The following is a 24,688-nucleotide window of genomic DNA, read 5'->3' on the forward strand; positions in this document are numbered from 1 at the left end:
AGATAAATTAGCATAAAATGCGTTTCAAAAATTGAAAAAAAAAATATTAATTAAAAATACTATTTATCGTAATTATTTATATAAAAATGAATATATTAACTAATTAGTTAATAATAATTAATATTTTTTAATCACAATTTTTAAATTATTATTTATGCTGACCACGTAAATTTTTTTTCAAAAAAAAAATTGCAAATTTTAATCTAAAAATTGTGGTCTAGGAGAAAAGTTTTGGAAAAATTCTGAAAAGATAAATTACTCAAAAAAAAAGAACGAAAGAAAGAGAATTTTAAATGTCAAAAAAAGGAAGGAAAAATATTTTTGAAAAATTGTAAGAGATTTTTATCGTCAATTTGAATTATAAATGAAGGAGGGGTAGAAAAAAGTCACGAATTTCATTTGGTTAAGCTCCAAGGAAGCAAGTATTCTCGAAGTGGGCAGATCTCGAGCTTCTAAAATGAGATGTGAAAAGGGGAGGGACGTATTTCATTTATATCATCACTAATGTTAAAGCTGGTCACATTCCACTCTCTTAACTACAATAATAGCATGGTAAATTGAGTAAGAACTTTCCTAAACAGTTTCTCAATATTTCAAACACTTTTACTATTATAAATAATTTATAATTTAATTATTATATTATTAATAATAAATATTTTTATCTTTTTTACGTGTAGAAATTTTTTTTTTAAACAATATAATGAAAATGAAGTTACATTTATTTTTAGACAAATAATTGTGAATCTGATAATGTTGACATAAGTAATTTACTTCCTGCAAAGTAAGGAACTTTATTATATATATATATACACTGGAAACTGAATTTCTCATTAGAGGGAGAGCAAGTTGAAAAGCTCAAGCAATGTGGAATCTTTACTCCGGAAATTAGATGTCCCTATTGAATATTTAACAAATGAATGAATAATTTAAAAAACTCTAAACGCAATGAGAAATTTATTTTTTGCGTGTAAGGAAAATATCAATTTTTTTGTAGAAATATTCGTAAAAAAATATACAATTAAAAAAACAAAATTACAAAAATTAGGTGATAAATGACTTTTCATTCGATCTTCATTATCAATTAGGCTGAAGGACATTTCTCAGGTTTTATGGTTGACTAGGGAATAGCTCATTAAGTTGATAAAACCGTCTGGATTGGATCGTTTCGTATATATATATATATATATAGTTTCCCAATTTCCGGGTGAATGAAATTCGACCCTCCCTCGGTTTTCTTGTCGATTTTAATGACCCCCCATGTTGAATCGCAAGTTAACAATGCTGAAAAATTTTTTTTTTTCTAGAAATTAAAATTGTTTTTTTCCCTTTTGAAAAATTTTTAAAACGTAATTATATTCGGTTTACTAAAAGCAAAAATAAAAATAGAATTTATTTTTAAAGAATAAAGAATATTTTGTATATGTAAGTCTCGCAAATGAAATTCAAGGAAAATTTTCAATTTTGAAAATGGAAATTGAAATTCTTTTAAAATATATTGTAAAAAAAATCGTTTAGCAATTTTAATACCCAGGGGAGATAAAATAAAAGTATTTTATATACAATTTAGAAAAAAAAAAATAAAAAAAAAGTTTCCTTCTTTTCTTTGTAATTTCAAGTTTAACCGAAAAAAAAAAAAATGAGTGACAATGTCAAAAATGTTGATAGAAAAAAAAAAAAAAAAGATAAGTATAACACGAGAACTAGAGGCGCAATTGGGGCAAAGTACATGCTATATGTAATACTCTTGTACAAGGTGTATAGTTTGCCAATTTATTCATGTATTCCGTCGCGAATATTCACTCTCCCAGGAGCAAACCTCGTGTTCGCCATCTCGAATGATTCACCTGAATCATATGGACGTTGGCGATCCATATCGAGTAATGCCCTCGAGATCAAGTGTTCTCCTCTATTTATCCAGTTAGTTAGCTTCGCTGAAACTAACTAATCATATACAATCTCTCTTCTCCTCTCTCTCTCTCTTATCGACAAATTACATCACAGGTCAGCACTTCTGTTTGATGAATAATAATAATTATTATTATAATCTAATTTTCACTCTTTCTGTTTTTTTTTTCGTTTTTCGATTTTTATATCGTTAAACGTCTCAAAGAACAATTGTGTTTTTCTTATTTAATTAAATATTAATAATTAATAATTAATAATTAATAATTAATAATATTAATAATAATAATAAAATAATAATTTTATTTATAAATTTATTTTTTATTATATTATACTTTTTAATCTGTACGGCAGATTTGTAATTGTATTTATTAATGTATTTATTAATGTTTTTTCAAATCAATTTGAAATTTTTGTATAATTTTGCGCGAAAATAATTTTTTTACCTTAAAAATTATTATTATTATTATAATCTAATTTTCACTCTTTCTGTTTTTTTTCGTTTTTCGATTTTTATATCGTTAAACGTCTCAAAGAACAATTGTGGTTTTCTTATTTAATTGAATATTAATAATTTATAATAATAATAATAATAATAATAATAATAATAATAATAATAAAATAATAATTTTATTTATAAATTTATTTTTTATTATTTTATTATACTTTTTTATCTGTACGGGAGATTTATAATTGTATTTATTAATGTATTTATTAATAATGTTTTTTCAAATCAATTTGAAATTTTTGTGTAATTTTGCGCGAAAATAATTTTTTTACCTTAAAAATTATTATTATTTAAAAAATTCGATTTTAGTTCCGGATCCGGAGCCCTAATTTAATTATATTTTATTATTAATTATTTTTTATAATATTCATCATAGTATGAGGAAAAATTTTCTTTTGTGTAAAAATTTAATCGCGAAATTTACTGTGAACCTTTATTACTATACAGGTCATTGGATTTCGTAACTTGTGGTGGTGCTATTTATAAAAAAAAAAATTTGATAATTTTTTAGATTATGTCGCGTTTAAAAAATTGAAATTTCTTTTTGGGGGTTTTTTTTTAAAGACAAGTATTTTTTTTCAAATAAAACTTAGGACCTAGGGGGGTTTAAACAATTTTTTTTAATTTTTTTTAGTAATTTTAGACAATGTTCTTTAGTCTTTGAATCGATAGTTGAGAATTTTCTTGGGAATTACATATATATATATATATATATATATATATACTTTGTAACGAAAATCGATGACGCCTGGTTAGTGAATATATTTACCATCGTTGAAATATTCATTCGAAAAGGTCAGTGTTTTTCTTATAGTCATGTGTGTCTTCTGACTCTCCCTTGTATACCAAGTATAGAAAATTGATAATTATATATGACATTAGAATTGATAACGTCTTTTTTTTTTCTTCTCTCGCATTATTATTCACTGCATTTGTATCAGAGATCTAGATTTCTAATTTAATTCATCAAGAATTAGTCGGCTTGGGAAAACAGATTATTTGATTAATTGTTTGACAAAGTCACAAATATATTACTTTGTTTCTTATATTCATTTCAATTTTTTTTTTCATACAGAAATAAAAAAATTAGTTTTTTTATTTATTTTTTTTGTCTACGTCTCAAAAATATTTTTTTATTTGAAAAAATACAAATATTTTTTTTTATTTAGAAAAAATAAATATTTTTTTTTTTAAGAAAATATAATAAATATTTTATTTCGAAATAAATTCTTATTCAAAAAAATAGATAAATTCTTATTCAAAAAAATATAAATAATTTCTTATTAAAAAAAAATAGAAATAAAAAAAAAATAGAAATATATTTTCTTATTTAAAAAAAAATATTTTTTTTGTAGAAAAAAAATACGAGACCAAATTGGATGTTATTGAAAGGAAGCTGAGGAATGTTGGATTGATGAAAAGAGAGAGTGAGAGAGAGAGAGGAAATCTTGTATTATCGCTCGTTTATATAATGGATTGTCACAGTTTAAGGAGAGAGCACACTTGAATATTGGACAATGGGAGACAATCCATTTGGAATTCCGTTGTTTGAGAAATGTTCGAATGCAAGAGGCCTTTAGGAGTGCCACGCAATATTCACCCTTTGGGGGTGCGGGAGTAAAAACTCTTCTTTCCTTTGAGAGCCGGTGACCTAGATTTTCGCGCATGTCACCCTTGATGATAATATATAAAACACACAGACATGTCCGGTAAAATTATATAAAAAAAAAATTTTCCTTTTTTGAAAATGATCATTTTTCTCTCTCTCTCAAAAAAAAAAAACCTTGATTTCATCCTTGTAATGTCTGGATGATGTGAACAGTAATATATATATATTTACTAATGTCTTGGTACGCCCTTATACGACATTCCATGACTTGAATTCTCCCTCAAAGACATCTAAGCAGTTCCTTCATATATGATAGTTACAAGACTTGTAACACAAATGCCAAGCCAGGAAATTGACTTCGAATCTACGACAGCTCGTTTCACATGAACGAGATTTCTGGTTCACGCGATTATATGTCACTCGAAATAAGGATTCTCTCTTTTCTCATTTAACTTTTATTTTTATTGGAAATTTTAAATATCTCTCTTTCTCTCTCTCTCTCTTTTTTTATATCCACGCGCGCTGATATCTGTTTCCGGATGTCAATTTTCCGTTTTTTTTCCAAGTACGATTAAAACGATTCGTTTGATAAAAAGAACGATTTAAGTTTATAAAATGAAAATTGAAATTTTTTTTGAATTTTCTTATAATTTTTTAGAATTTTTTTATATTCACAATTTTTATTTAGCTGATATTTAACATTTTTATTTAGCCATTCATTGATTACAGTTTTTTTTAAACGAATTTTTAGATGAATTATTTGGCTTAATTTTTATTTAGCCGAATTTTCAAATAAATGAAAATTCAGTTAAATAGAAATTTTGCTATTTAAAAATTCGGCTAAAACTTGTGTTAAATAGAATTTTTGTTAAATGAGTATTGAATTCAATAAAAAAAAAATGATTTGCATTATAATAAGTTTCACTTGAATAATAAAAAAAATATACAATAATTTTAAGTATTCGTTTTTGCAATAGAAGTGTGCGCGCATTTCAACTCTCAAACCAATTCATTTTCTAAATATACGGTAAACGAGTTTCAGAGCTACGTAAACATCGTTAAAGGGTTTGCCAGGCAAAGTACATTTTACCCCTTTCTCTCTCTCTTTCTCTCATTTGCTATTTACGTCGTATTATTTCTACGTTGTATGTAAATCTTTAAAAGTCGTTTGAAGGAGGAACTTCTTTCTCGCAAAAATTGTAGAAAAAAAAAGAGAGAGAGAGAGGTAACTATAAAGGAAAGGGGGTGAAAAAAAATGTAGTGACTCTTGTATTTACAGGATTTTGTTGTGAAGTTTATTTTTTTTCCTTTAAAAAAAGATTTTTTTTTTTTTTTGCTCAATTCATTTTTATTTGAAAATTTCCATAAAGGCAAAAACTACATTTTTCTGTCTTTTATTAAAAGAATATTTTATCCGTGAGCGAAAAATATAAAGCACACAACTAGAAAATCATATTCATATTGGAAGTTATTATTTTATGCTAAAAGTCTTGCGAGAAAGTTGTTCGTGTTTCACAAAGTCAAATATATAAATATGACGATTAATTTTTCAAATGTTTTGTAAAACTTTTAGTTTCTTTAAAATCAACGCGAAATAAAGGGGAAAAAAATTTTTTTGATTCAAATAATAATCATTTACTGTCAAATAAATAAATATATATATTTGTTTCAAGTGAATTTGATTTTGGTTAAAAATAAAAATTTTATTTTCGGTTAAAAATAAAAAATTTTATTTTTAAAACCAGATTTTTATTTGCAAAAAGTTTTTCAAAAATTATTTACCTCTGAGACAAATAATGAATAATCGAGAGGATTAGAATAGAAAAAATATATTCCGAAGTTCAATTTTTTCAATGAAAAAAAATTATTATACACAAAAAATCAAATGACACAAATGTTAAATTGCGACTGAAATAATTATTATTTGATTCCAATAATTTATAATACAATTATTTGATACAAATAAATATTTTACAATTATTTGAATGAATGTAAAAAAAAATTTTGATTTTAAATCCACTAGGTTATTAAATATTATTAATTATTAAATTTTTAATTATTTAAATTAAATTAAAAATCAAAATTTAAATTAATTAAATTACAATTTGTTAAATTTTCATTAAAAAAAGAATTTATAAATTGCAATAAACAATAATTGAAAATAATTTTTAAACAAAATTTATTTTGTGTTGTCAGCAGGTGGCGCAGGTAGTTGTGGAATGAGGTGATCCACGGAGTTGATTTCCACCGAGGCAAGAATATACATAAAGTCGTCATCGGTTCCGGACACAAGAGAGTGACGAACGACCTGACTGACAATATATATAGTTTTCTCCAAGCTCACGATTAATTCGACTTGGTACCGGAAGCTGGGATGAGGCAGGTGGTAGTTTTGGAGCCGGCTGGCAGTGTTCTTGTAATCAGACAGACTTCACTCGCTGGTGGAGTGACCGGCGTTACCACATCAACGAATTCGATTGTTGGATCAACTAATTCGCAAAAGACTAATGACACCCAATCAATTACCAACAATTCTGTTAACAATCTCGTCTCTAATGATCACAATCAAAATCGAATCGTCGTCGTTAGATCTTCATCTTCCACTTGTTTAACGTCTCCGGTGAGTTTTTTTTTTCGATTTATTTCTATTAATATTAAATTTCAAAAAAAAAATTCTTTATTAATTATTCGTTAATCGATTAATTTACATTAAAATAAATTTTATTCAATTATTTTTTTTGTCATTTTGTTATTGTATTTTTTCTTAAAATACTTAGTTCATAGATAACAAGAAAAAAAAGTCGCAATGAAAATTCAAGATAAAAAATTGTTTGTCTATTTTTTTGTTTGTTGTTGTTAAAAACCGAGTCTTTTGGTTATCAGTGCTGGCAGTTTTAGAAGCGTATGTTTTATTCATGCAATAATTAAAATTTAAACATCGGTTTTTATTGAGTTGATTTTAATAAATATTCTCCGAGAATTTATTTTTCAAAAAATTTAATTTTTATCTAATTTTATTTTTAAATTATCTCTCCTAATTTTGTGATAAATTTTTAGATTATTTAAATTTATTTTGAAACTATTAATTAAAAAAAATGAAAATAGTAAATTAATCGAGTAAAATTACAAAATTTTATAATGCAATTTTTTTTTCCCCCCTTCATTTATCGTAAAGTTAGTTACGAGCAAATAGTTTCGAGGAATATTATCCGTGAAAAAGAAAGAGGAAAAAAAAAAAAAAAAAAAAACATTGAGTTTTAGGAGAGAGAGAGAATTCTATGAGTTTAAATGGAAAATATCGACATCTTCTCAGAGAATGTTTGCGCGCGGCAAAAATAAAACCAAAAGTTATTCATCGACACGTAAACAATTTTTATATTCCGTTTGAAATCCGGAAATAAATATCGCGTTATATAGATAGGATTTTTCGAGGTCGAAGAATTTAGCCTTCAGGATAATAGAAATCAATCTGTGAAAAATGTTATTGTGGGTCTTCTTTTGCTTCAAATTGCACCCGATATTCAATAAACCGTGTCTAAAGGGATAAAACGATAAAGGTTTTCGTTTATTGAAACTGACAGAAGACACGACAAAAAAAGAAACAAATTTATATATCTTTTTAGTGTTCTCTATCATTATTTTTAATCGATTCTACTTCATTTATATATATCTAGATGAATCCGGTCTCTTGACATCTTAGATAATTTAATAGATCTTCGATTTTATTATTAGAAAAAAGTAAATTTTTTTTTTTTTTTTGAAAACATTTGAATTTCAATTTTTAAAAAAAAAATCTGTTTCGAAATTGAACTATGTTTAAAATTTTTTATTTTTCTTCAACTCATTTATAATAAGCTAAAAATGTGAACAATGTTTTTTTTTCCCCCATTGCGTGCAATTAAATGTAAATTGAGGTCAAGATATATTTTTTTTTCTCTCTAGAATTAATGATAACATAAGTGGTTGTTGTTTTTTTTTCAAACAGGCGGATAATGGAAATGGCAATGTGAACGTGAATGTCAGCGTTAATGGTAACGGGCCCATTAATGGAAAGGGAAATCAAGCAGGATCATCGATCTTAATAAAAGCCGAAGATTGCAATGATCCAATTTTAATTGATCCTTTGTGTCAAGATATTTCTACATTACGTGGTGAACGACAAAAAACAATTAAAGAATTTTCGCACGACAACAGTGAGAAGAAATCCGAGACTATTGACGTCACATCCGGTAAGTCATACAATGTCTCTTTTTTTTGAAAATTCTCATAAAAAACCGGTTCAAAATTTTTTCCATTCTAATAAATAAATAATATAATAATATTAATAATAATAATAATAATAATAATAATAAATAATTTTCATTAGTAAAAAATTATTTTTAATAATAAAAAATATTTTATTATTTGAGTTATTATAATAATTATTTTTTATATTTGAATATTATGAGAATTATAATTTATTACGATATTTAATTATTTATTATCCTAAGTTTATGTTTTGAAATACTTTCGGTTATTTATTTGAATTTTAGTAATAATAGGTCCCAAGTTGAAGGGAAGTTTATGTGTGGAATTTGTTAAACCAAATGGGGAAAGATTGAAATTAAGTGTGTTTCATGCTTCTAGCTAAAGGAACCCACGTTTTTATTGATTATGTTTTAATAATTACTCGTGGGTGTGTGTGTGTAGCTAACGAGATAAGTTGGCACGCAAGTCGAGTCCCAAGTTTCCAAACCCCCCCCCCCCCTTCTTCTATTTCTCCCATGGTTTAAGAGCACAGAGGTATAACATTATTTGTTGGCTTTTGTTAGTTAAGCCAATGGAGTTACTAAATTTCTCTGTTTCAAGCTTTATACTAGTTTGAATTGTAGTTTATTGCATTCGTGCGCACAGCTATCAGTTTACTGAAACATTATGTACCAGCTTGGGTACATCCATGATAAATAAGCATCAGCTTATTAAGTAGAATGAAATTTAGTCTCTTTCAATTTATATTTATAAAAATATTTTTTGTCTTTTAATGAAAAAAAAAAATTTTTATTTAATTATTAATTAATCGATTCTATTAATCAAATTTTATAAAGTAAAAAGTTAATAGAATCTAATTATTAATTATTAATTAATCTACTTAATTATTATATAATAATAAAATGCTTGGTCTGTCCTTCTGTCCTAACTTGAAGTTGGCCTTTTCTGATTTCATGTGTTTTTTTTGAATAGTAATCTTATGACGTGTCAAATTTTGACAATTCTTTTTCTCATTTTTGCCAAAGTTGTATAATTGTGTTTCCAAATTTCGGAATAAGTTTCTTTAAAATTCCAAATTCGAAAATTCAATTCACGAAGCTGAAGTACACAACGTTTACCAACGAAATTTTTTTTAAAGTTGTATATTGATTCAAAAATTGTATATACAAATACAAAAAATTTATGATGAGAAAAAAGATGCGCCAGGAAATTTCGTACAAGATAGTAATTTGAAAAAAATTTATTTTTAAAAATTAATTTTTAAGGTACCAGGGGCCAACGAATACCTATTAAATATTAATTATAAAAACACAGGCCTCGAATCAACTTAAAGACACAAAAAAGTCGTTTTATTCGATTTATATTCCAAAAAAGTGGATTTGTTTTTTATTTTAACAAAAATATTTTACAGATTTTTAAATGAAAAATTTTTTTTTTAATAATAATCCTTTTCGAAGGGTTAAAGTTGAAATTATTTGAAATAATTAAATTTCAAAAGATATTGTTAATTTTCAAACAATTATTAAATTTTACAGAACTAAAAATAATTTATCAAACAATTTTTGGAAAACATTTTTTAAATTTAATTGAATTTTCAAAGATTTAAAATTGAGATTTTTGAAATTAATTGAAACTTTAAGTGATTTTTAATTAAAATTTTAGATGATTTCACTAAAAATTTATTAGAAAATGCGGACAAAATACAATAAATTTGAAAATCATTTTTAATTGAAAAATGGTTTCAGATAGTTGAATTTTCAAAGAATATTATTAAAATAGTTAAAAATAATTGAATTTCCTTAGAGTTATAATTGAAATTATTAAATATCAAAAAAAAAAAAATTTCGATGGAAAATTTTAGAAATAATTAAATTTTAGATGCTTTTAAATTCAAATTATTGAAAACTCAATTAATTTTGAATTTAAATTTTTGAGAATAATGAAATTTTATTTGATTTTAAATTTGGAAAATAATTGAATTTCAGTTCATTTTGAATTGAAAATTTTTGGAAATAATTGAATTTTAATTGAAATATTGGATAATAATTTAATTTAAGTTCATTTTTAATTAAAAATTTGGATAATTAATTTTGAATAGAAATTTTAGAAAATAATTGAATTTTATTTCATTTTAAATTGAAAACTTGGTAAATAATTAAATTTTAAATTGAAAATTTTGAATAATTATTGAATTTTAATTGATTTTGAATTAAAATTTCGGGTAATAATTGAATTTTAGTTTATTTTGAATTGAAATTTTTAAAAAATAATTCAATTTTATTGTGATATTTTTTTTTAAATTATAAACAATTGTTAAATTTCATAAAAATTTTAATTGAAAAATAATTTTGATATAATTGAATTTGTGATGTATTTCATTAAAATTATTAAAAATAATTAATTTAGTGAAGAATCATTTTAGTTCAAAATTTGTTAAATAATTGAATTGAAGAAGATCTGAAGAAGATATAAATTTTATACTAAAAAAATATATTTTATTTACATTTTCTTTTCAAATGTAAAAAAAAATGTCGCATTTTATTATAATTAGTCGATAAAAGTCGTATTTTTGAAAAAAGTCGGAAAAAGTCGTATAATCCGAGGCCTGTAAACATATAATTTTCATTATTATCATTTAATATGTAATAATATTCTAATAAATTAAATTATTATTAATAATATTAATCTTTAATTTCTTTATAACAAACAATTAAATACTCAATTTGGCGCGCATTTAATTTTGCTAGTTAATTAATAATTAAATAGAATTTTCAATTTAATGGAATTTTTATATATTTATAAACAAATTTTTTCGTTTTTTAACATTAAGAATTAAAAATTAAAATGGGTTTTGCAACACGTTTTGAGATATTGATTTTCTTCTTTCGGATATAAGTTTTATCATCACAAGGCTTAGAATTTCCTTGGGATTTATATTCAGCAAGCTTTTGCTGTAAAGTACGTAATTTAATCCCTCGTCCTTGGCCTAGGAGAAGATTTACTCGATCTGGACCTCAACTTGAGAGATTTAAAGGTGTGAATATATATATATATATATATATATATATATAGGAAAGTTCCAACTCTAACGAAGTGTCACCGAACTAGCTTTTCCAATAGTAACAAGAATCTTCTCAAAAAACTTTTTGGTACGAAGGAAATTTGTATAATATTAGTTTTATTTGATCTATTTTAATTTTCATTAGTCTATTACATTTATAAATTCCAAATGAAATCAGATTTATTCGACGATAAAAAAAAAAACTACCACTTTTGCATTCATTACTCTAAATTAAGGAACAGGAAGTTATTTACGAAGCTCAAGTACACAACGTTTATGATAAACGATTTTTAAAGAAATAATTTTTTAAAATGAAAAATTCTAAAATATTTTGCCTATAAAATATTTTTTTATAATTTATTGATTAATATATAATATTTTTTTTATTAATTTTTTTTTATTTTTTATTTTTATTTATTTTTATTTTTTATTAGGTAATAAATAATAATAATTAATAAAAATATTAAAGAAATATTTTTTGAGAAAAAAATTATAGAATTTTTCATTTTAAAAAATTATTTCTTTAAAAATTGTTTATCAAAAACGTTGCATACTTCAGCTTCGTAGTTATTTTAGAAAAAGAATTGATTGTTTTTCTTCTATTATAATTGAGGTGTATGAAAAAAAATATTTTATCGATTTTTTTTTCTCCTGTAAACTTTTATTTGCAAAAATTTTCATTTCGTTCATTATAGTTCGTTTAATTTGGGGGAAAAATTTTGCTCTAGTTTTGAAATTTTAATTCTCATTTACACTATAAATATAAAGAAATGTTTTTCCTTTTTCATATAAAGTTTTCAGATCCTTTGAATTCTGATACACAGCGTATATATATATATATATATAAGTAGTTTTAGTATCGAATTTCATGAGTAATAATGTTTGAAGCTAAAATTATTTTCGACCACGCAATGGTTGTGAATACCGTGACAGATACGAATTAAAAAGTTTTCTATTTTAAAATTTTGTTAAATCAAAGAAAAAAAAAAAAATTTCCAAGCTAATTTTTTTTTTCTATACTTAAATCATGATTAGCACTCGCTATACTAATTTAAGCTTTTCTTTAATTTTGTTTTAAAATAAATTGAAAAAATAATTTCTAAATTCGGTTAATTTTTCTTTTTATTTTTTTTTTTTAACGGGGAATTTTTATTTCCTTGTCAAAAAATAATTTGATGGAAATTTGTTTCTCTATTTTTTTCAACCAGTTTTTTTTAAATTAGTAAATATAGGAGAAAGAGAGTGGTGTTTTTTTGATTAAAATTTATTACATTTTGTAATTAGTTTTTTTTGTTTTCGCGGCAATAGTTGTTATTATCATCAAACCGGCATCTGAACTTGCAGGGTCCTGAAGAATTCTCGATCGACGGGGATTATTTTAAGTTCCGACCACATCCGCCAGAGCGGCGACCCTGTTCCTTAGGTCCTCCGAAAAGTGAGGATAATACAAGTCAATATACAAACCCAAAAGAACAGGAACGTAACTAGATGAAAATTTTATTTAAAAAATAACTCTCTCTCTTTTTTTCTTTGAAAATTAACTTTCACGATATATTTGCTCTAGTTTTCAAATTAAATTTTTTTTTTGCAAAAATACTTTGAGATTTTAAAAACAGAATATTTTCTGGCAAAATTATTCAAAAAATTTTTTTTTTGCAATTTAATTTCAAAAATAATTATGTGAAAATTAACGTAATTATACGAGTTAATTAAGAATCCAGACAAATTTTTACAAAGAATACATATACAATGAAGAAAGTTGGAAAAGTTTTCTAGATTCTTGTTCCTTGAAAGATTGTCTTTTTAAAAAGGGGAAATAAAAAAAAAACGTAAAAAGTTTCTTTTAATCTTTGTTTTAGTTAGTTTTGATTTTCGAAAGTAGAAAAAAAAAATTAGAAAAAATAAAATAATATCCGGTTTTTTTTATAGATTCGTTAAAATAGACTTTCTATTATAGATATCTCATCGTCGTCAGTTCAAGTTTTCCTCCCCCACCCCCCCAAATAGTATATAACTGGCTGGTTATCGACCCCTCTTTCCAAAAGCCTTCAGGGGTTTTCTATTTCTCTATTTTTTTCGAGATCACTCGCTCCATTGCTGTGCGCACCTTGAAAAAGCTCTTGATTTGCACTTTGAATCAAGCTAAGGTTTAAGCAGCGAATGTCGAATATTGACATTCCCAATCCTCAACGATTGGGTTTCTTGTAAGCTTTTTTCAGCGACAGTTGAAAAATAGTATTTCTCCATTGGGAATAGAATTTATAAATTTTTGGAAAATATTCAAAAAAAAAATTAAATATTTTATACTATTTTTACTAATAGTAAATAAATCTTTATCTAGAACAGCGATATGTTTCATTACAACAGCGAAACTTTTCGCTATTTCATAGAAACTTATCGCTGTTTTAGGTGAAGATTTTATTTTTATTTTTATTTTTAATTTTTAACATTTTTTCCTGACTTTTTCTACTGATATAAAAAAATCGTAAGCTCTGTCTGACTAAAACTCGCTTTTTCTACTGATATATGGGTTTTTATTATTTTTATGTTATTTTTATTTTTATTGGAAAAATGTGTTTTTTTTTCTTCTAAAATACAATTTTATTACTGGCATTAAAAATTTTAATTTTGTCTCACTGAATCTGCCTTTTTCCACTGAGAATTATAATTTAAAAATATTTTTCAAATTGACTGAACTAATTTTCCTATACTTTATTTATAATTTTACAAAAAAATTTCATTTTTTCTGACTAAAACTAACGTGTACTAATTATACAATTTTAGGAATTTAAAATCATTTTTGTCTGACTATAACAAATTTTTTCTACTGATTTACAAAAAGGGAAAATTTTATTTATTTCCTCTGACTAAAATTTTATAAATTAAAAATAAATTTTTTAAAAATATTCTGTTTTATTGCATATTTCTTCTAATACTTTAAATATTAATTTTCTTATTTCTTGATTTTTTACTTAATCAAATAATTCGGAATATCAATTTTTTTTGGAATCTAAAAATATTTCTTCTTTTTACTGACAATAGAATTAAATTAAATTTACTAAAAATTGTCTCTTTTTAATCCTTTTTTTTATAAAAATAAAATAAATGTTAAAAAAAAAGAATTTTTAATAATAAAAAATTATATATTTGATGGAATTTTGCAAATATGCGCGTGATTTGAAATATTTTTTTTTTTTATTATAGCCGTTAGTTGATTAACACACTATTGCAACATTGAAGTTTAATATCCTTAAACGATTTCACTTTGTAATTTGTGGCCGGTATAACGATTGTACGAGGGTTTTGCCGAGAAATAGAAGAGTCTCATGGGAAAGAAAGACAGTTACAAACAACACAAATGTTTTCCGTTCCTAATAATAATGACTTGTTCTGCCATTTGGGGGATGCTTTCGCATGTTAAAACTAAACACCTCTAAAGTAAACTAATGATAAAATACGAAAAAAAAGTCCTATTTATTTTTTTTAATGCCAGGCAGGGAATTTTATAAATAATTATAATTTTCGAAAATTTTGAATTCAAATTTTTGCTTTTTTTCTTAATTTTTTTATAATTGAAATCATCTTTAAATATTTTTAGGAAAAAAAAAATTTTAATTTTGCCTGAAAATTAGGGGAAAAAAATAAAATTTTTCCAACAATTTTCAACTTTGTTTTCGCATAATTTTCTATAATTAGTTCAACTAATTGTTAAACATCACCTATAATATTTAACTAATTCATTTAATTTATCTACACTGAGAAAAAAAATTTATTTGATTCAAATAAATGATTACTTGAATATTATAAAATAAATATTTACTTGAACTAAATAATTTTTATTTCAGTTAAATAAATTGTATTTGGACCAATAATTTCTGTATTTGAAAGAAAATACTATTTAATTGGTTCAAATAAAAATTATATGGTTCAAGTAAATTTTTTTTTTTTTTTTTAGATTAGATTTTGATTTTATTTCTCCATTGTGTACTTTTTACAAAGTTTTACAATTTTTTCTTTCCCACTAGTTTTCAAGTAAATATTTATTTGATAATAATAATCAAGCAACCGAATATTAAAATAAAATAAATTTTTTTTTCAGTGTAATAATTTGTTATTTTCTATTCTAAAAAATTAGAAATGATTGACTTTTTTATTGAGTTATTTTTATAATTGAAATTTAGAAATGAAAAATTCCATTTTAAATAAATAGTTTTTAATTTTGTAAATAGTTTTCGCTTGTGTTTTCAAAACGAATGTTTTAGAGATTTTCTTGGTTGATTTCCATCGATTTGTAAGGACAGTGAGAGAGAGAGATAGAAGAAAAGAGAAAAGGAGAAAGAGAGAGAGAAAATGAATTTCAACTATTTTGAGGATTTTAAGACGTATGTGTGTTTTGCACACTCATGAATTCTTCAAGGGGATTCGGCCTAAGACCAGGCCAAACCCAGCGCGCGACTTCCGGATGGCAATCTTATCGATTGTCTTAGATATAGACTATATCCTGCTCACTCTCTCGTATAAAACTTGAAAAGACGTCGAAGTAACGACTAAAGACCTGCTCGTTCGGAATCGTTTTTCTCTCTCTCTCTCTCTTTTTTTTCTTTTCTTTTCTTTTCTTTTTTTTTATCTTTCAGTGTATGCGATGTAAGACCTCAGGTGATTGGTAAAAAGCGACGATATAGAAGGAGAGAACTCCAGGGGGGTTAAAGGATTGAGGAGGACTTTCCTTTTATGGAAATGCTTTAGATACTTCAAAATGGAATTGGAATATTTTGCATTAAAGCAGTTAATCTTCCGACGAGTCTTCTTCGGAGGCGTTCTTGAATTTTAAACATGATTAGAATTACCAAAAAAAATTTATAAAATTTTTCAAAATTTTGAATTTTTCCAATTATTGCTTTTATATTTTCAAAATTGATAGTAGGAATTTAATTCTATACCAATTTTTTATCAAAGGAAAAATTATATTAATTTAAAGAAATAAAATTTCGCCTTTGATTTAAAAAAACGAAAAACAGAATTTCAATTTTCTTTTTTTTAAAAGAGAAATTAATTTTAGAAATAAAATTTCAATTCCTTTTTTTTCGAAAACTTTTTTTAGTTTATAGCATTAAAAAATAATTAGCTTATATAAAATGAAGAAAGTCATATTTCCTTTGTAGTTAACTCTTTTGAGACGATATTTGAAGGCAGAAAATATTAAAATTCAATTACGAGACTTTAATTAAAGTTCCTTCTCCAATTATATCTCATTTCTTTTCTCTCTCTCTCTCTTTTTTTTCTCTCATTTTTATCTCGATTCACTATAACCAAACCTCTCTTAAACTATTTTCAAATATCCTCTAATATTAAAGCATTATGCAAAAAATGAAATTACTGGAAATTATTCCTGTCAAAAGAAGCTGATAATGAAACAGATTCGCAAAATCAAAAAAAAACAATCATTATATACCCAAGGGACGTTTTGTCTGTTAATATTTATCAGCATTTGAAAAATCGATTTTGTAATATGTAATATATCAAAAAAAAATGTGTAAAAAGATATCATTTCAAAAAAAAAAAATAAAAAAAAAAATTGTCGATCAATTTAACAAAACTTGATAAAAGTGGGTCATGTGTCAAAGTGCGAAAGCATCTTCAAGGTGTCTAACTTTTTTTTCAATGATATATATAAACTCGTAAATTACAGACAAACCAAACTATACAATCTCCCCTTTGACCCCTTTTTTTTGGGGGGGGGGTGGGGGTTTTAAATAGAACCTTGGCAAAGTCTAGTCGTCCCTTTCTTTTACTGTCTCGAATCCTCCTCCTTCATTTGCCTCTCTCTTTTTCTCTCTTTCTCATCTTTTCATTCTTCTTCTCATCTTTCTCCCCTGACAGTATCTTTAAATCGGCTCCTTTGGTCAGTGCCAAAAATTTTTCCCGAATCCGTAAGAAAAGTTTTTCTTTAAAAAAAAAAAAATGATGTCTTTCATTTTTTTAAATGGACTTTAAAAAAAAAATTATTAAACAATATATTTATTAAAGAAATTTTTATTAAATAAAATTATTATTAAACAAAACTTTTATTGAATAACAATTAAATAGTTAATTAATATTTACTAAGTCAAGACTTTAATAAAATTTTCATAAAACTAAATTTTTTTTAAACAAAATTTTTATTAAACCACGAATTAAATAATTAATTAACATTAGCTAAGACTTTAATAAAAATTTTTTTATTAAATAAAATTTTCATATAACAAAATTAAATTAATTAACAAATTTAATTGAATTTAATTTAACACATTTAATTATTATTAAACAAAATTTTTATCAAACAACAATATTAAATTGTTAATTAATACCTATATTAACTAAATCAAAACTTTAATAAAATTTTCATAAAACTAAATTTTTATTAAACCACGAATTAAATAATTAATTAAAATTAACTATGTCAAGACTTTAATAAAAATTTTTTTATTAAATAAAATTTTCATATAACAAAATTTTTATTAAATAACAATTAAATAGTTAATTAACGTTAACTAAAGTTAAGGCTTTAATAAAACTTTTTTTATTAATTAAAATTTCCATAAAATAAAATTTTTAATAAATAAAATTGTCATAAAATATAATTTTTATTAAACAATTTATTATTGAATAAAATTTCCATAAAATAAAATTTTTAACATAAATAAAATATTCATAAAACTAAATTTTTATTAAACAAAATTATTATTAAATAAAATTTTTATGAATCAACAATTAAATTGTTAATTAATACCTATATTAACTAAATCAAAACTTTCATAAAATTTTCATAAAACTAAATTTTTATTAAACAAAATTTTTATTAAACCACGAATTAAATAATTAATTAACATTTACTAAGTAAAGACTTTAATAAAAATTTTTTTATTAAATAAAATTTTCATATAACAAAATGTTTATTATATAACAATTAAATAGTTAATTAACGTTAACTAAAGTTAAGGTTTTAATAAAACTTTTTTTATTAATTAAAATTTCCATAAAACAAAATTTTTAATAAATAAAATTGTCATAATATATAATTTTTATTAAACAAAATTATTATTGAATAAAATTTCCATAAAATAAAATTTCCATAAATAAAAATTGTTAATAAATAAAATGTTCATAAAACAAAATTTTTAATAAATATAATTGTTATTAAACATTTATTAATCAAACGAATTTCCATTGATAGAGTAAATTAACGCATAATCATCCAAAAAATAAAAATTACCACTAATGAGAATACTCAGAGAGAAAAAAAATTTTTGTAATAAATTATTACATTGCCATGAAATATCGGGGGATATAAAATTGTAAAGATAAAATTTTCGATATGTGGTGGTTTTGAAAAATGTCTTTTTTTTCGCATATCAATAATTTAATTTTTCTCGATTATAATCGAAAACATAAAAAAAAATTTTCTGTAAATTTATGATTTAAAAAAAAAAAAAAAAAAAATTAACTGATGCGTTCAAGTGAATAGAAAACTTTATTCTAAAATTCTATATATATAGACTTTTTGAGTAAAATTTATGTCGACCGCGTTATCAATTACGAGCACACTGCTTTGTTATTTGTTTAAAACCACAATGACTCGTTTGGTCGAATTTCCCGACTGTAAATTTCACAACTCTTGCACTCTAATAGACGCATTTTGAATTGGCTTGAGTAATAACAAAAACTTTTCAAAACAAAATTTCTATCTAAACTTTACAATTCTATTCGTGTTAAAATATAAGTCGGTATTTATGAAAAGCCCCCGGGGATCGTGACTCGCGCGAGCAATAGGAGAAACATGCATCAGTCATATTTGTGTAAAGTTGTATTTTCAAGTTTCAAACTTTAAACACTATAGGCAAAGCTATTGTATTTATGTATATATATATATATAGTCAAAAATGTAATTGGCACGTTTTTGAGAAGAAATATTAATCAATTTAAATTTAAAACACAAATTTTCACCTATTATAAAAGCATTATTATGTTCTTTTGAAAAAAAAATGTCGAGCATTTGTAAAAAAAGAGATAAAAAAGAAAACAAAAGCTAAACAATTTGTCAAAAACTTCATTTTGGAGCGAAGCCCAGTTTTATCTAAAAGGCCCTGAACTCGAGCCGTGCGACCTTGTGTTAATTGTATTTCAGAGAATTTATTTTCGAAATAACTAATTTAGATAAAATTTGTAATAATAAAATCATTGATAAAAAATAGATAGTTAAAAAACAGAATTACTGTATAACGGACGGTTTTCTTATACAAAAAAATGTACTTTAAAAAAAAGAAAAATAAGGTGGTTAATAAATTATAGAGGTTGAATGTTTTTTTGTTAAATTTGCGAAAAAAAAATAATCTGTATGAAATGTTTTCATTTAATAACGAATAGTAAAAGTTGATTATAAAGAAAATTTATAATTTTGATAAATCAGTAGAAAAAGAAAGTGAGAGAAATTTTTTTTTCAAAAACTATAATTAGTAGTAAAATTCAGATTAGATCAGACAACACATTTAAATTATGAAAGATAATTTTTAGTAGTAAAAGAAAGTTTAAGTCAGACGATATTGGTTAAATTCAGGTAAATTTATCAATATTAATTTATTAGTAATAAAAATTAATTTAATTATATTTTTAACTGTAATTAGTAGTAAAATACATGAGTCAGATAGACGTTATAATAATTAGTGAAAGATTTGTAGAAAAAGAAAGTTTTCGTCAGGCGAATGATTTAAATTCTTGTAAATTTTTCATTTGTAGTAAAAATTAGTTTAATTAATTTACTATAATTACATAGAAAAAAATTTATTTGACTCAAATATTCGGTTACTATTATCAAATAAATATTTACTTGAATCGAATAATTTTTGAAAGCAAATAATTTAATTTAATAAATTGTATATGAATAATTTCTGTATTTGAAACAAATACCATTTAATTAATAAATAATAATTAAATTAATAATAATAATTAATAGTAGTTAATAATTAATAATAATTAATAATAAATAATAATTAATAGTAAATAACAATTAATAATAAATAATAATTAATGAATTATTAAATAATAATTATTTTATATAAATAAATATTTATTTGGTAATGGTATATTAACCAATTATTTGAATCAAATAATTTTTTTTTTAATGTAGTAGTGAAATTCAAATTAAGTCAGACACGTTTTAATAATTAGCGAAAGAAATTTTTTTAGTAGAAATAGAAAGTTTTAGTTAGACAAAACGATTTAAATTCAAGTATCTTTGTCATGAGTAGTAAAAATTAATTTTAGTCAAACAAAATAGGGATAATTTTTGTAATCTCATATATCAGTAGTGAAAGTGATTTACAGTCAGACAAAATATTTTAAAACATTTTTCTCCTTTTTAGAGTAGTTGAAAAAAGAAGTTATAGTCAGACAAAGCATTTGAAATTCTTTGTAAATTTATAATCAGTAGCACACGTTAAGTTTAGTCGCAGACAGAACGTGAAAATTCCTATAACTTTATAATTAGTAGTAAAAATTTTTTTTAGTCAGACAAAATGATAAAAATTCTTTGGTATCTTTATGTCAGTATTAGTTAGACAAAGGATAATGCCAATTTTTTTCTATCAATAGAAAAAGCGATCTATAGTCAGACAAAAGTAAGTAAATAAAAACAAATAAAATTAAATAAAATTAAATAAAAATAAACAAAAACAAATAAAAATAATTAAAAATAATTAAAAACAAATAAAGTAAAAATAAAAGTAAATAAAAACAAATAAAAAGAAATAAAAATAAATTAAAAATAAATCAAAAAGAAAACGATTTTTGCAAAAAAAAAAAATGAATTTTCTGAAAAGTGGAATAAAAAATAAAAATAGTGGAATATTTGGAAAAATAATAATCGACATTTCAACGAAAGGGTCCCGCGAATGAGAGAGGAATAAAATGTGAAAATGGATTGGTTTTGATTTGAGAGTAGACAGGTTGAGAATCTGGATTCCATTCGTCAAACTCTGTGATTAAATTTCGAGTTTAATCAACCTTTAAAAAAAACAGAGAGAGAGAGAGAGAGAGAGAGAGAGAGAGAGAGAAAAAGAGACTGGATGGATGAGTATTATATATACGTTGTATGGATTTCACGCCAACGGACATATATATCGTTCCTAGGTAGTGTACCATATAATCTTTAAATCCACCTATATGCTCGTGGATCCAGCTATTAATCAGATTCTCGATAGGGATAAAGCTGGGCGCCAGAGTGATTTTTACCAAGTGGTTTTTGCTCCCTTGATGGCGAACGGGGGTGACCAAGGTTTCAAAGGGTCAATGCAAGGTGGCAGCACCACTAAAATTTCTGACAGAATCAATTCAGCCTGAGGGTGTTTTACATATATATAAATTTCTTATATATTATCCTGAAAATGCATCTTATTTTTTTTCCAAATGAAACTTTTATCATTAAAAATTATTTTCTGCAAAAAATATTTTTTTGACATTAAAATTATTTAATTGTTTTATGTTTGACTGGAAACTCATTTTATAAACTTGCAAAATTTTCCCTATTTTTTCGGAGTAACTAACTTTTACTATATATCATAACATGTAAAAAAAATTAACCTGAAACAGCGAAAGATTTCACTAGAATAGCGAAATATTTAACTGAAATAAGTAAAAATTTTTGCATACTGTAGTGAAACGTTTCGCTATTCCAGGTAAATCTTTTTTTTCCGTAAATGATAAATATTTACCAAAAAAAAAAAATAATTTTATAAAAAAGGTAAAATATTTTTTTGCGTATTATAAATAAATATTTTTTAAATAGTCATTTATTTATTTATACATTTAAAAAAAAAATTTTTGGAAAATTATTTTTGAAAAATATATTGTAAATAATTTTAAATATTTACATACTTTATTTGTAAATGATGAATTTTTAGCATTTTTTTCTTTTTATTTCCGCAAAATATATTTTTGCAATCTTTATTGCGAATATATATATATATATTATAGAGAAATTGAATAAGAGAGAAATTGATTTTATAAGTATTGGAACTTGAATTTCACGTTTATATATATTAAGGATTGAGGCGCACATCTTTTTTTTCTATTTATATATATTGGTTAAAAAATATGAAATTACAATCCTATTCAGAAATTGGCAACGATGCAACTGATGGCCTTGTGATTCGATATGAGTAAAAATTTCAAGAATCAGTCATATTTGTATTACTAACCCAGTAAAAATTGTTTCACTATATTGGCTCTGAAATGTTCCATTTTTGAAATTAAATAAAAAGAGAGAATGATTTATAGCTATATATATATATACTATTTGTATATTAAAAAAGCTGAGGGAAAAAATTATTATATTCAGTTAATTAAATTACTCATGGATTAATCGATAGGTTACTTTATACAAAAATGTTTTTTTAATTATTTATTTTTTTTTATACTCGGAATAATTGTTTTTAATTTAATTATTACATTTATTTTTATAATTCTTTATAGAGCAATTTTTTAAAAATTTATTTCATTTATTAAGTAATAACTTAATTGCTATTAAATTAATTTAATAATCCCGTCAATTTGTTAAATAAAAAAAAATAATCGAAGAAATTTTTATTTATAAGTAGTAAAATAGTGTTTTAGTCAGACAAGAAGAATTAATTTTTTTATAATCGTTGGTTATTCTGGTTACATTAACCAAAATTCTAGTTATTTTATCTAGAATTTTTTTTTTACTGTACGCTGAAAAAAAAATTTATTTGGTTCAGGTAATTGGTTACGTAGACTATTATCAAATAAATAATTATTTGCATCAAATAAATAATTATTCATACCAAATAATTATATTATTTGAGTTAATTAAAATTGTATTTTGTATTAAATAATACATACATAATACAAAAATTTATGATTCACTTTTATTCCAAACAAATCATTTGTCAAGTTATAATGTAACAACAATACAATCTACTAAAAAGATAAAAAAAAAATTTTTTTTAAATACAAAAATTTAATATTCAAAATTAAAATTTTTAACCATAAAACGGAAAAAATATCAATATTTACGAAAATAAATTTTCCTGCTATATTCTACAATACTAACACAAAAATACTGGCACAAAAATAACCTCTAACAATATTTTTAAAAAATTGTAATTTCGTTTAATTATACAGTTTTTCTAAAATATTTTTATAGGTTATTTTTGTTCACAAAAATTGATTTTCAAAAGTTTTGATATTTGCCCTCTTTAGAGTTAAAAATTTTATAGATTATATTTATAGACATAGATTATTTTTTATAATTATAGATTATTTTTGTGCTAGTGGTGCAGAATATAACACCAAAATTGATTTTCAAAAATTTTGGATATTTGCCCATTTTAGGGTTAAAAATGTTAATTTTGAGTAATAAAATTGCAATTTCTTTTAATTAATCACAGTTTTTCTAAAATGTTTTTAGAGGTTATTTTTGTGCTTGTCTTGCAGAATATAGCACAAAAATTTATTTTCGTAAATATTGATATTTTTTCCGTTTTATGGTTAAAAATTTTAATTTTGAATATTAAATTTTTGTATTTAAAAAAAAAAAAATTTTTTATCTTTTTAGTAGATTGTATTGTTGTTACATTATAACTTGACAAATGATTTTTTTGGAATAAAAGTGAATCATAAATTTTTTGCCAAAAACTGTTTTTTTAAATTTTGGACCCCTATTATTAATTTTTTCAAAAAAATTTTTGCAGCACAAATTAGCACAAAATTAGCACAATTTAGCACAAAAATTGATTTATTGAAAAAATGAAATGGCGTTGCCAACTTCTCGGACGTATAAAATTAATCGTGACATTTTTAGGGTTCCGTACTCGGTTCGGAACCCTATTAATATCGGTTTTTTTGAAATCGTGTACCCCCCCCCCCCCTTAGCGGCCACACGAATTTATCTAGAGGGCTGAAATTTGGTACACATATGTATTTTCGCGTGTAGATTACAGGAAAAATATAGCGAACCTGATAGGAATTGATTATCATATAGCGTTGTCAAGGAAAAACCATGAATTTTTACGAAAAATGCCTAAAAATGACTATGTACCCCCCCCCCCTAGCGGCCACATCTTTTGACATAAAGAGCTCAAATTTGGCACACTTACGTATTTTAACGTGAAAATTACAGGAAAAATATAGCGAACTTGATTCGGATCAATTTACATAGCGTTGTCAAGGAAAAATAAAAAATTTCGAAAAAAACTGATTTTTTCTCCCTAGCGCAAACAATATCCAACCCAGACAGTTCATATTTAGTATACAAATGTATTTTTACGGGAAAAATACAGGGAAAAAAAAGCGATCACGATTAGAG

At 23.5% G+C, this 24,688-nt stretch overlaps 1 protein-coding gene across 4 annotated transcripts in view; it reads left to right on the forward strand.

Moving 5' to 3' along the window:
• Nucleotides 1-6,221: 6,221 nt before the first annotated feature.
• Nucleotides 6,222-24,688, forward strand: part of LOC127283047 (calmodulin-binding transcription activator 2) — a 60,802-nt gene continuing 42,335 nt past the window's right edge. For 3 of the 4 annotated variants that reach the window (XM_051307706.1, XM_051307704.1, XM_051307707.1), the window contains exons 1-2: nt 6,222-6,639; nt 8,002-8,248. In XM_051307706.1, the coding sequence (XP_051163663.1) occupies nt 6,394-6,639; nt 8,002-8,248 (493 nt within the window). In that variant the 5' untranslated portion in view covers nt 6,222-6,393. The remainder of the gene's footprint in view (nt 6,640-8,001; nt 8,249-24,688) is intronic. The other variant, XM_051307705.1, reaches the window with a different exon arrangement.

The sequence above is a fragment of the Leptopilina boulardi genome, unplaced genomic scaffold, assembly GCF_019393585.1.
Source record: "Leptopilina boulardi isolate dan_hultmark-lab unplaced genomic scaffold, ZJU_Lbou_2.1 LbouV2_305, whole genome shotgun sequence".
Classification (NCBI taxonomy): Eukaryota; Metazoa; Arthropoda; class Insecta; order Hymenoptera; family Figitidae; genus Leptopilina; species Leptopilina boulardi.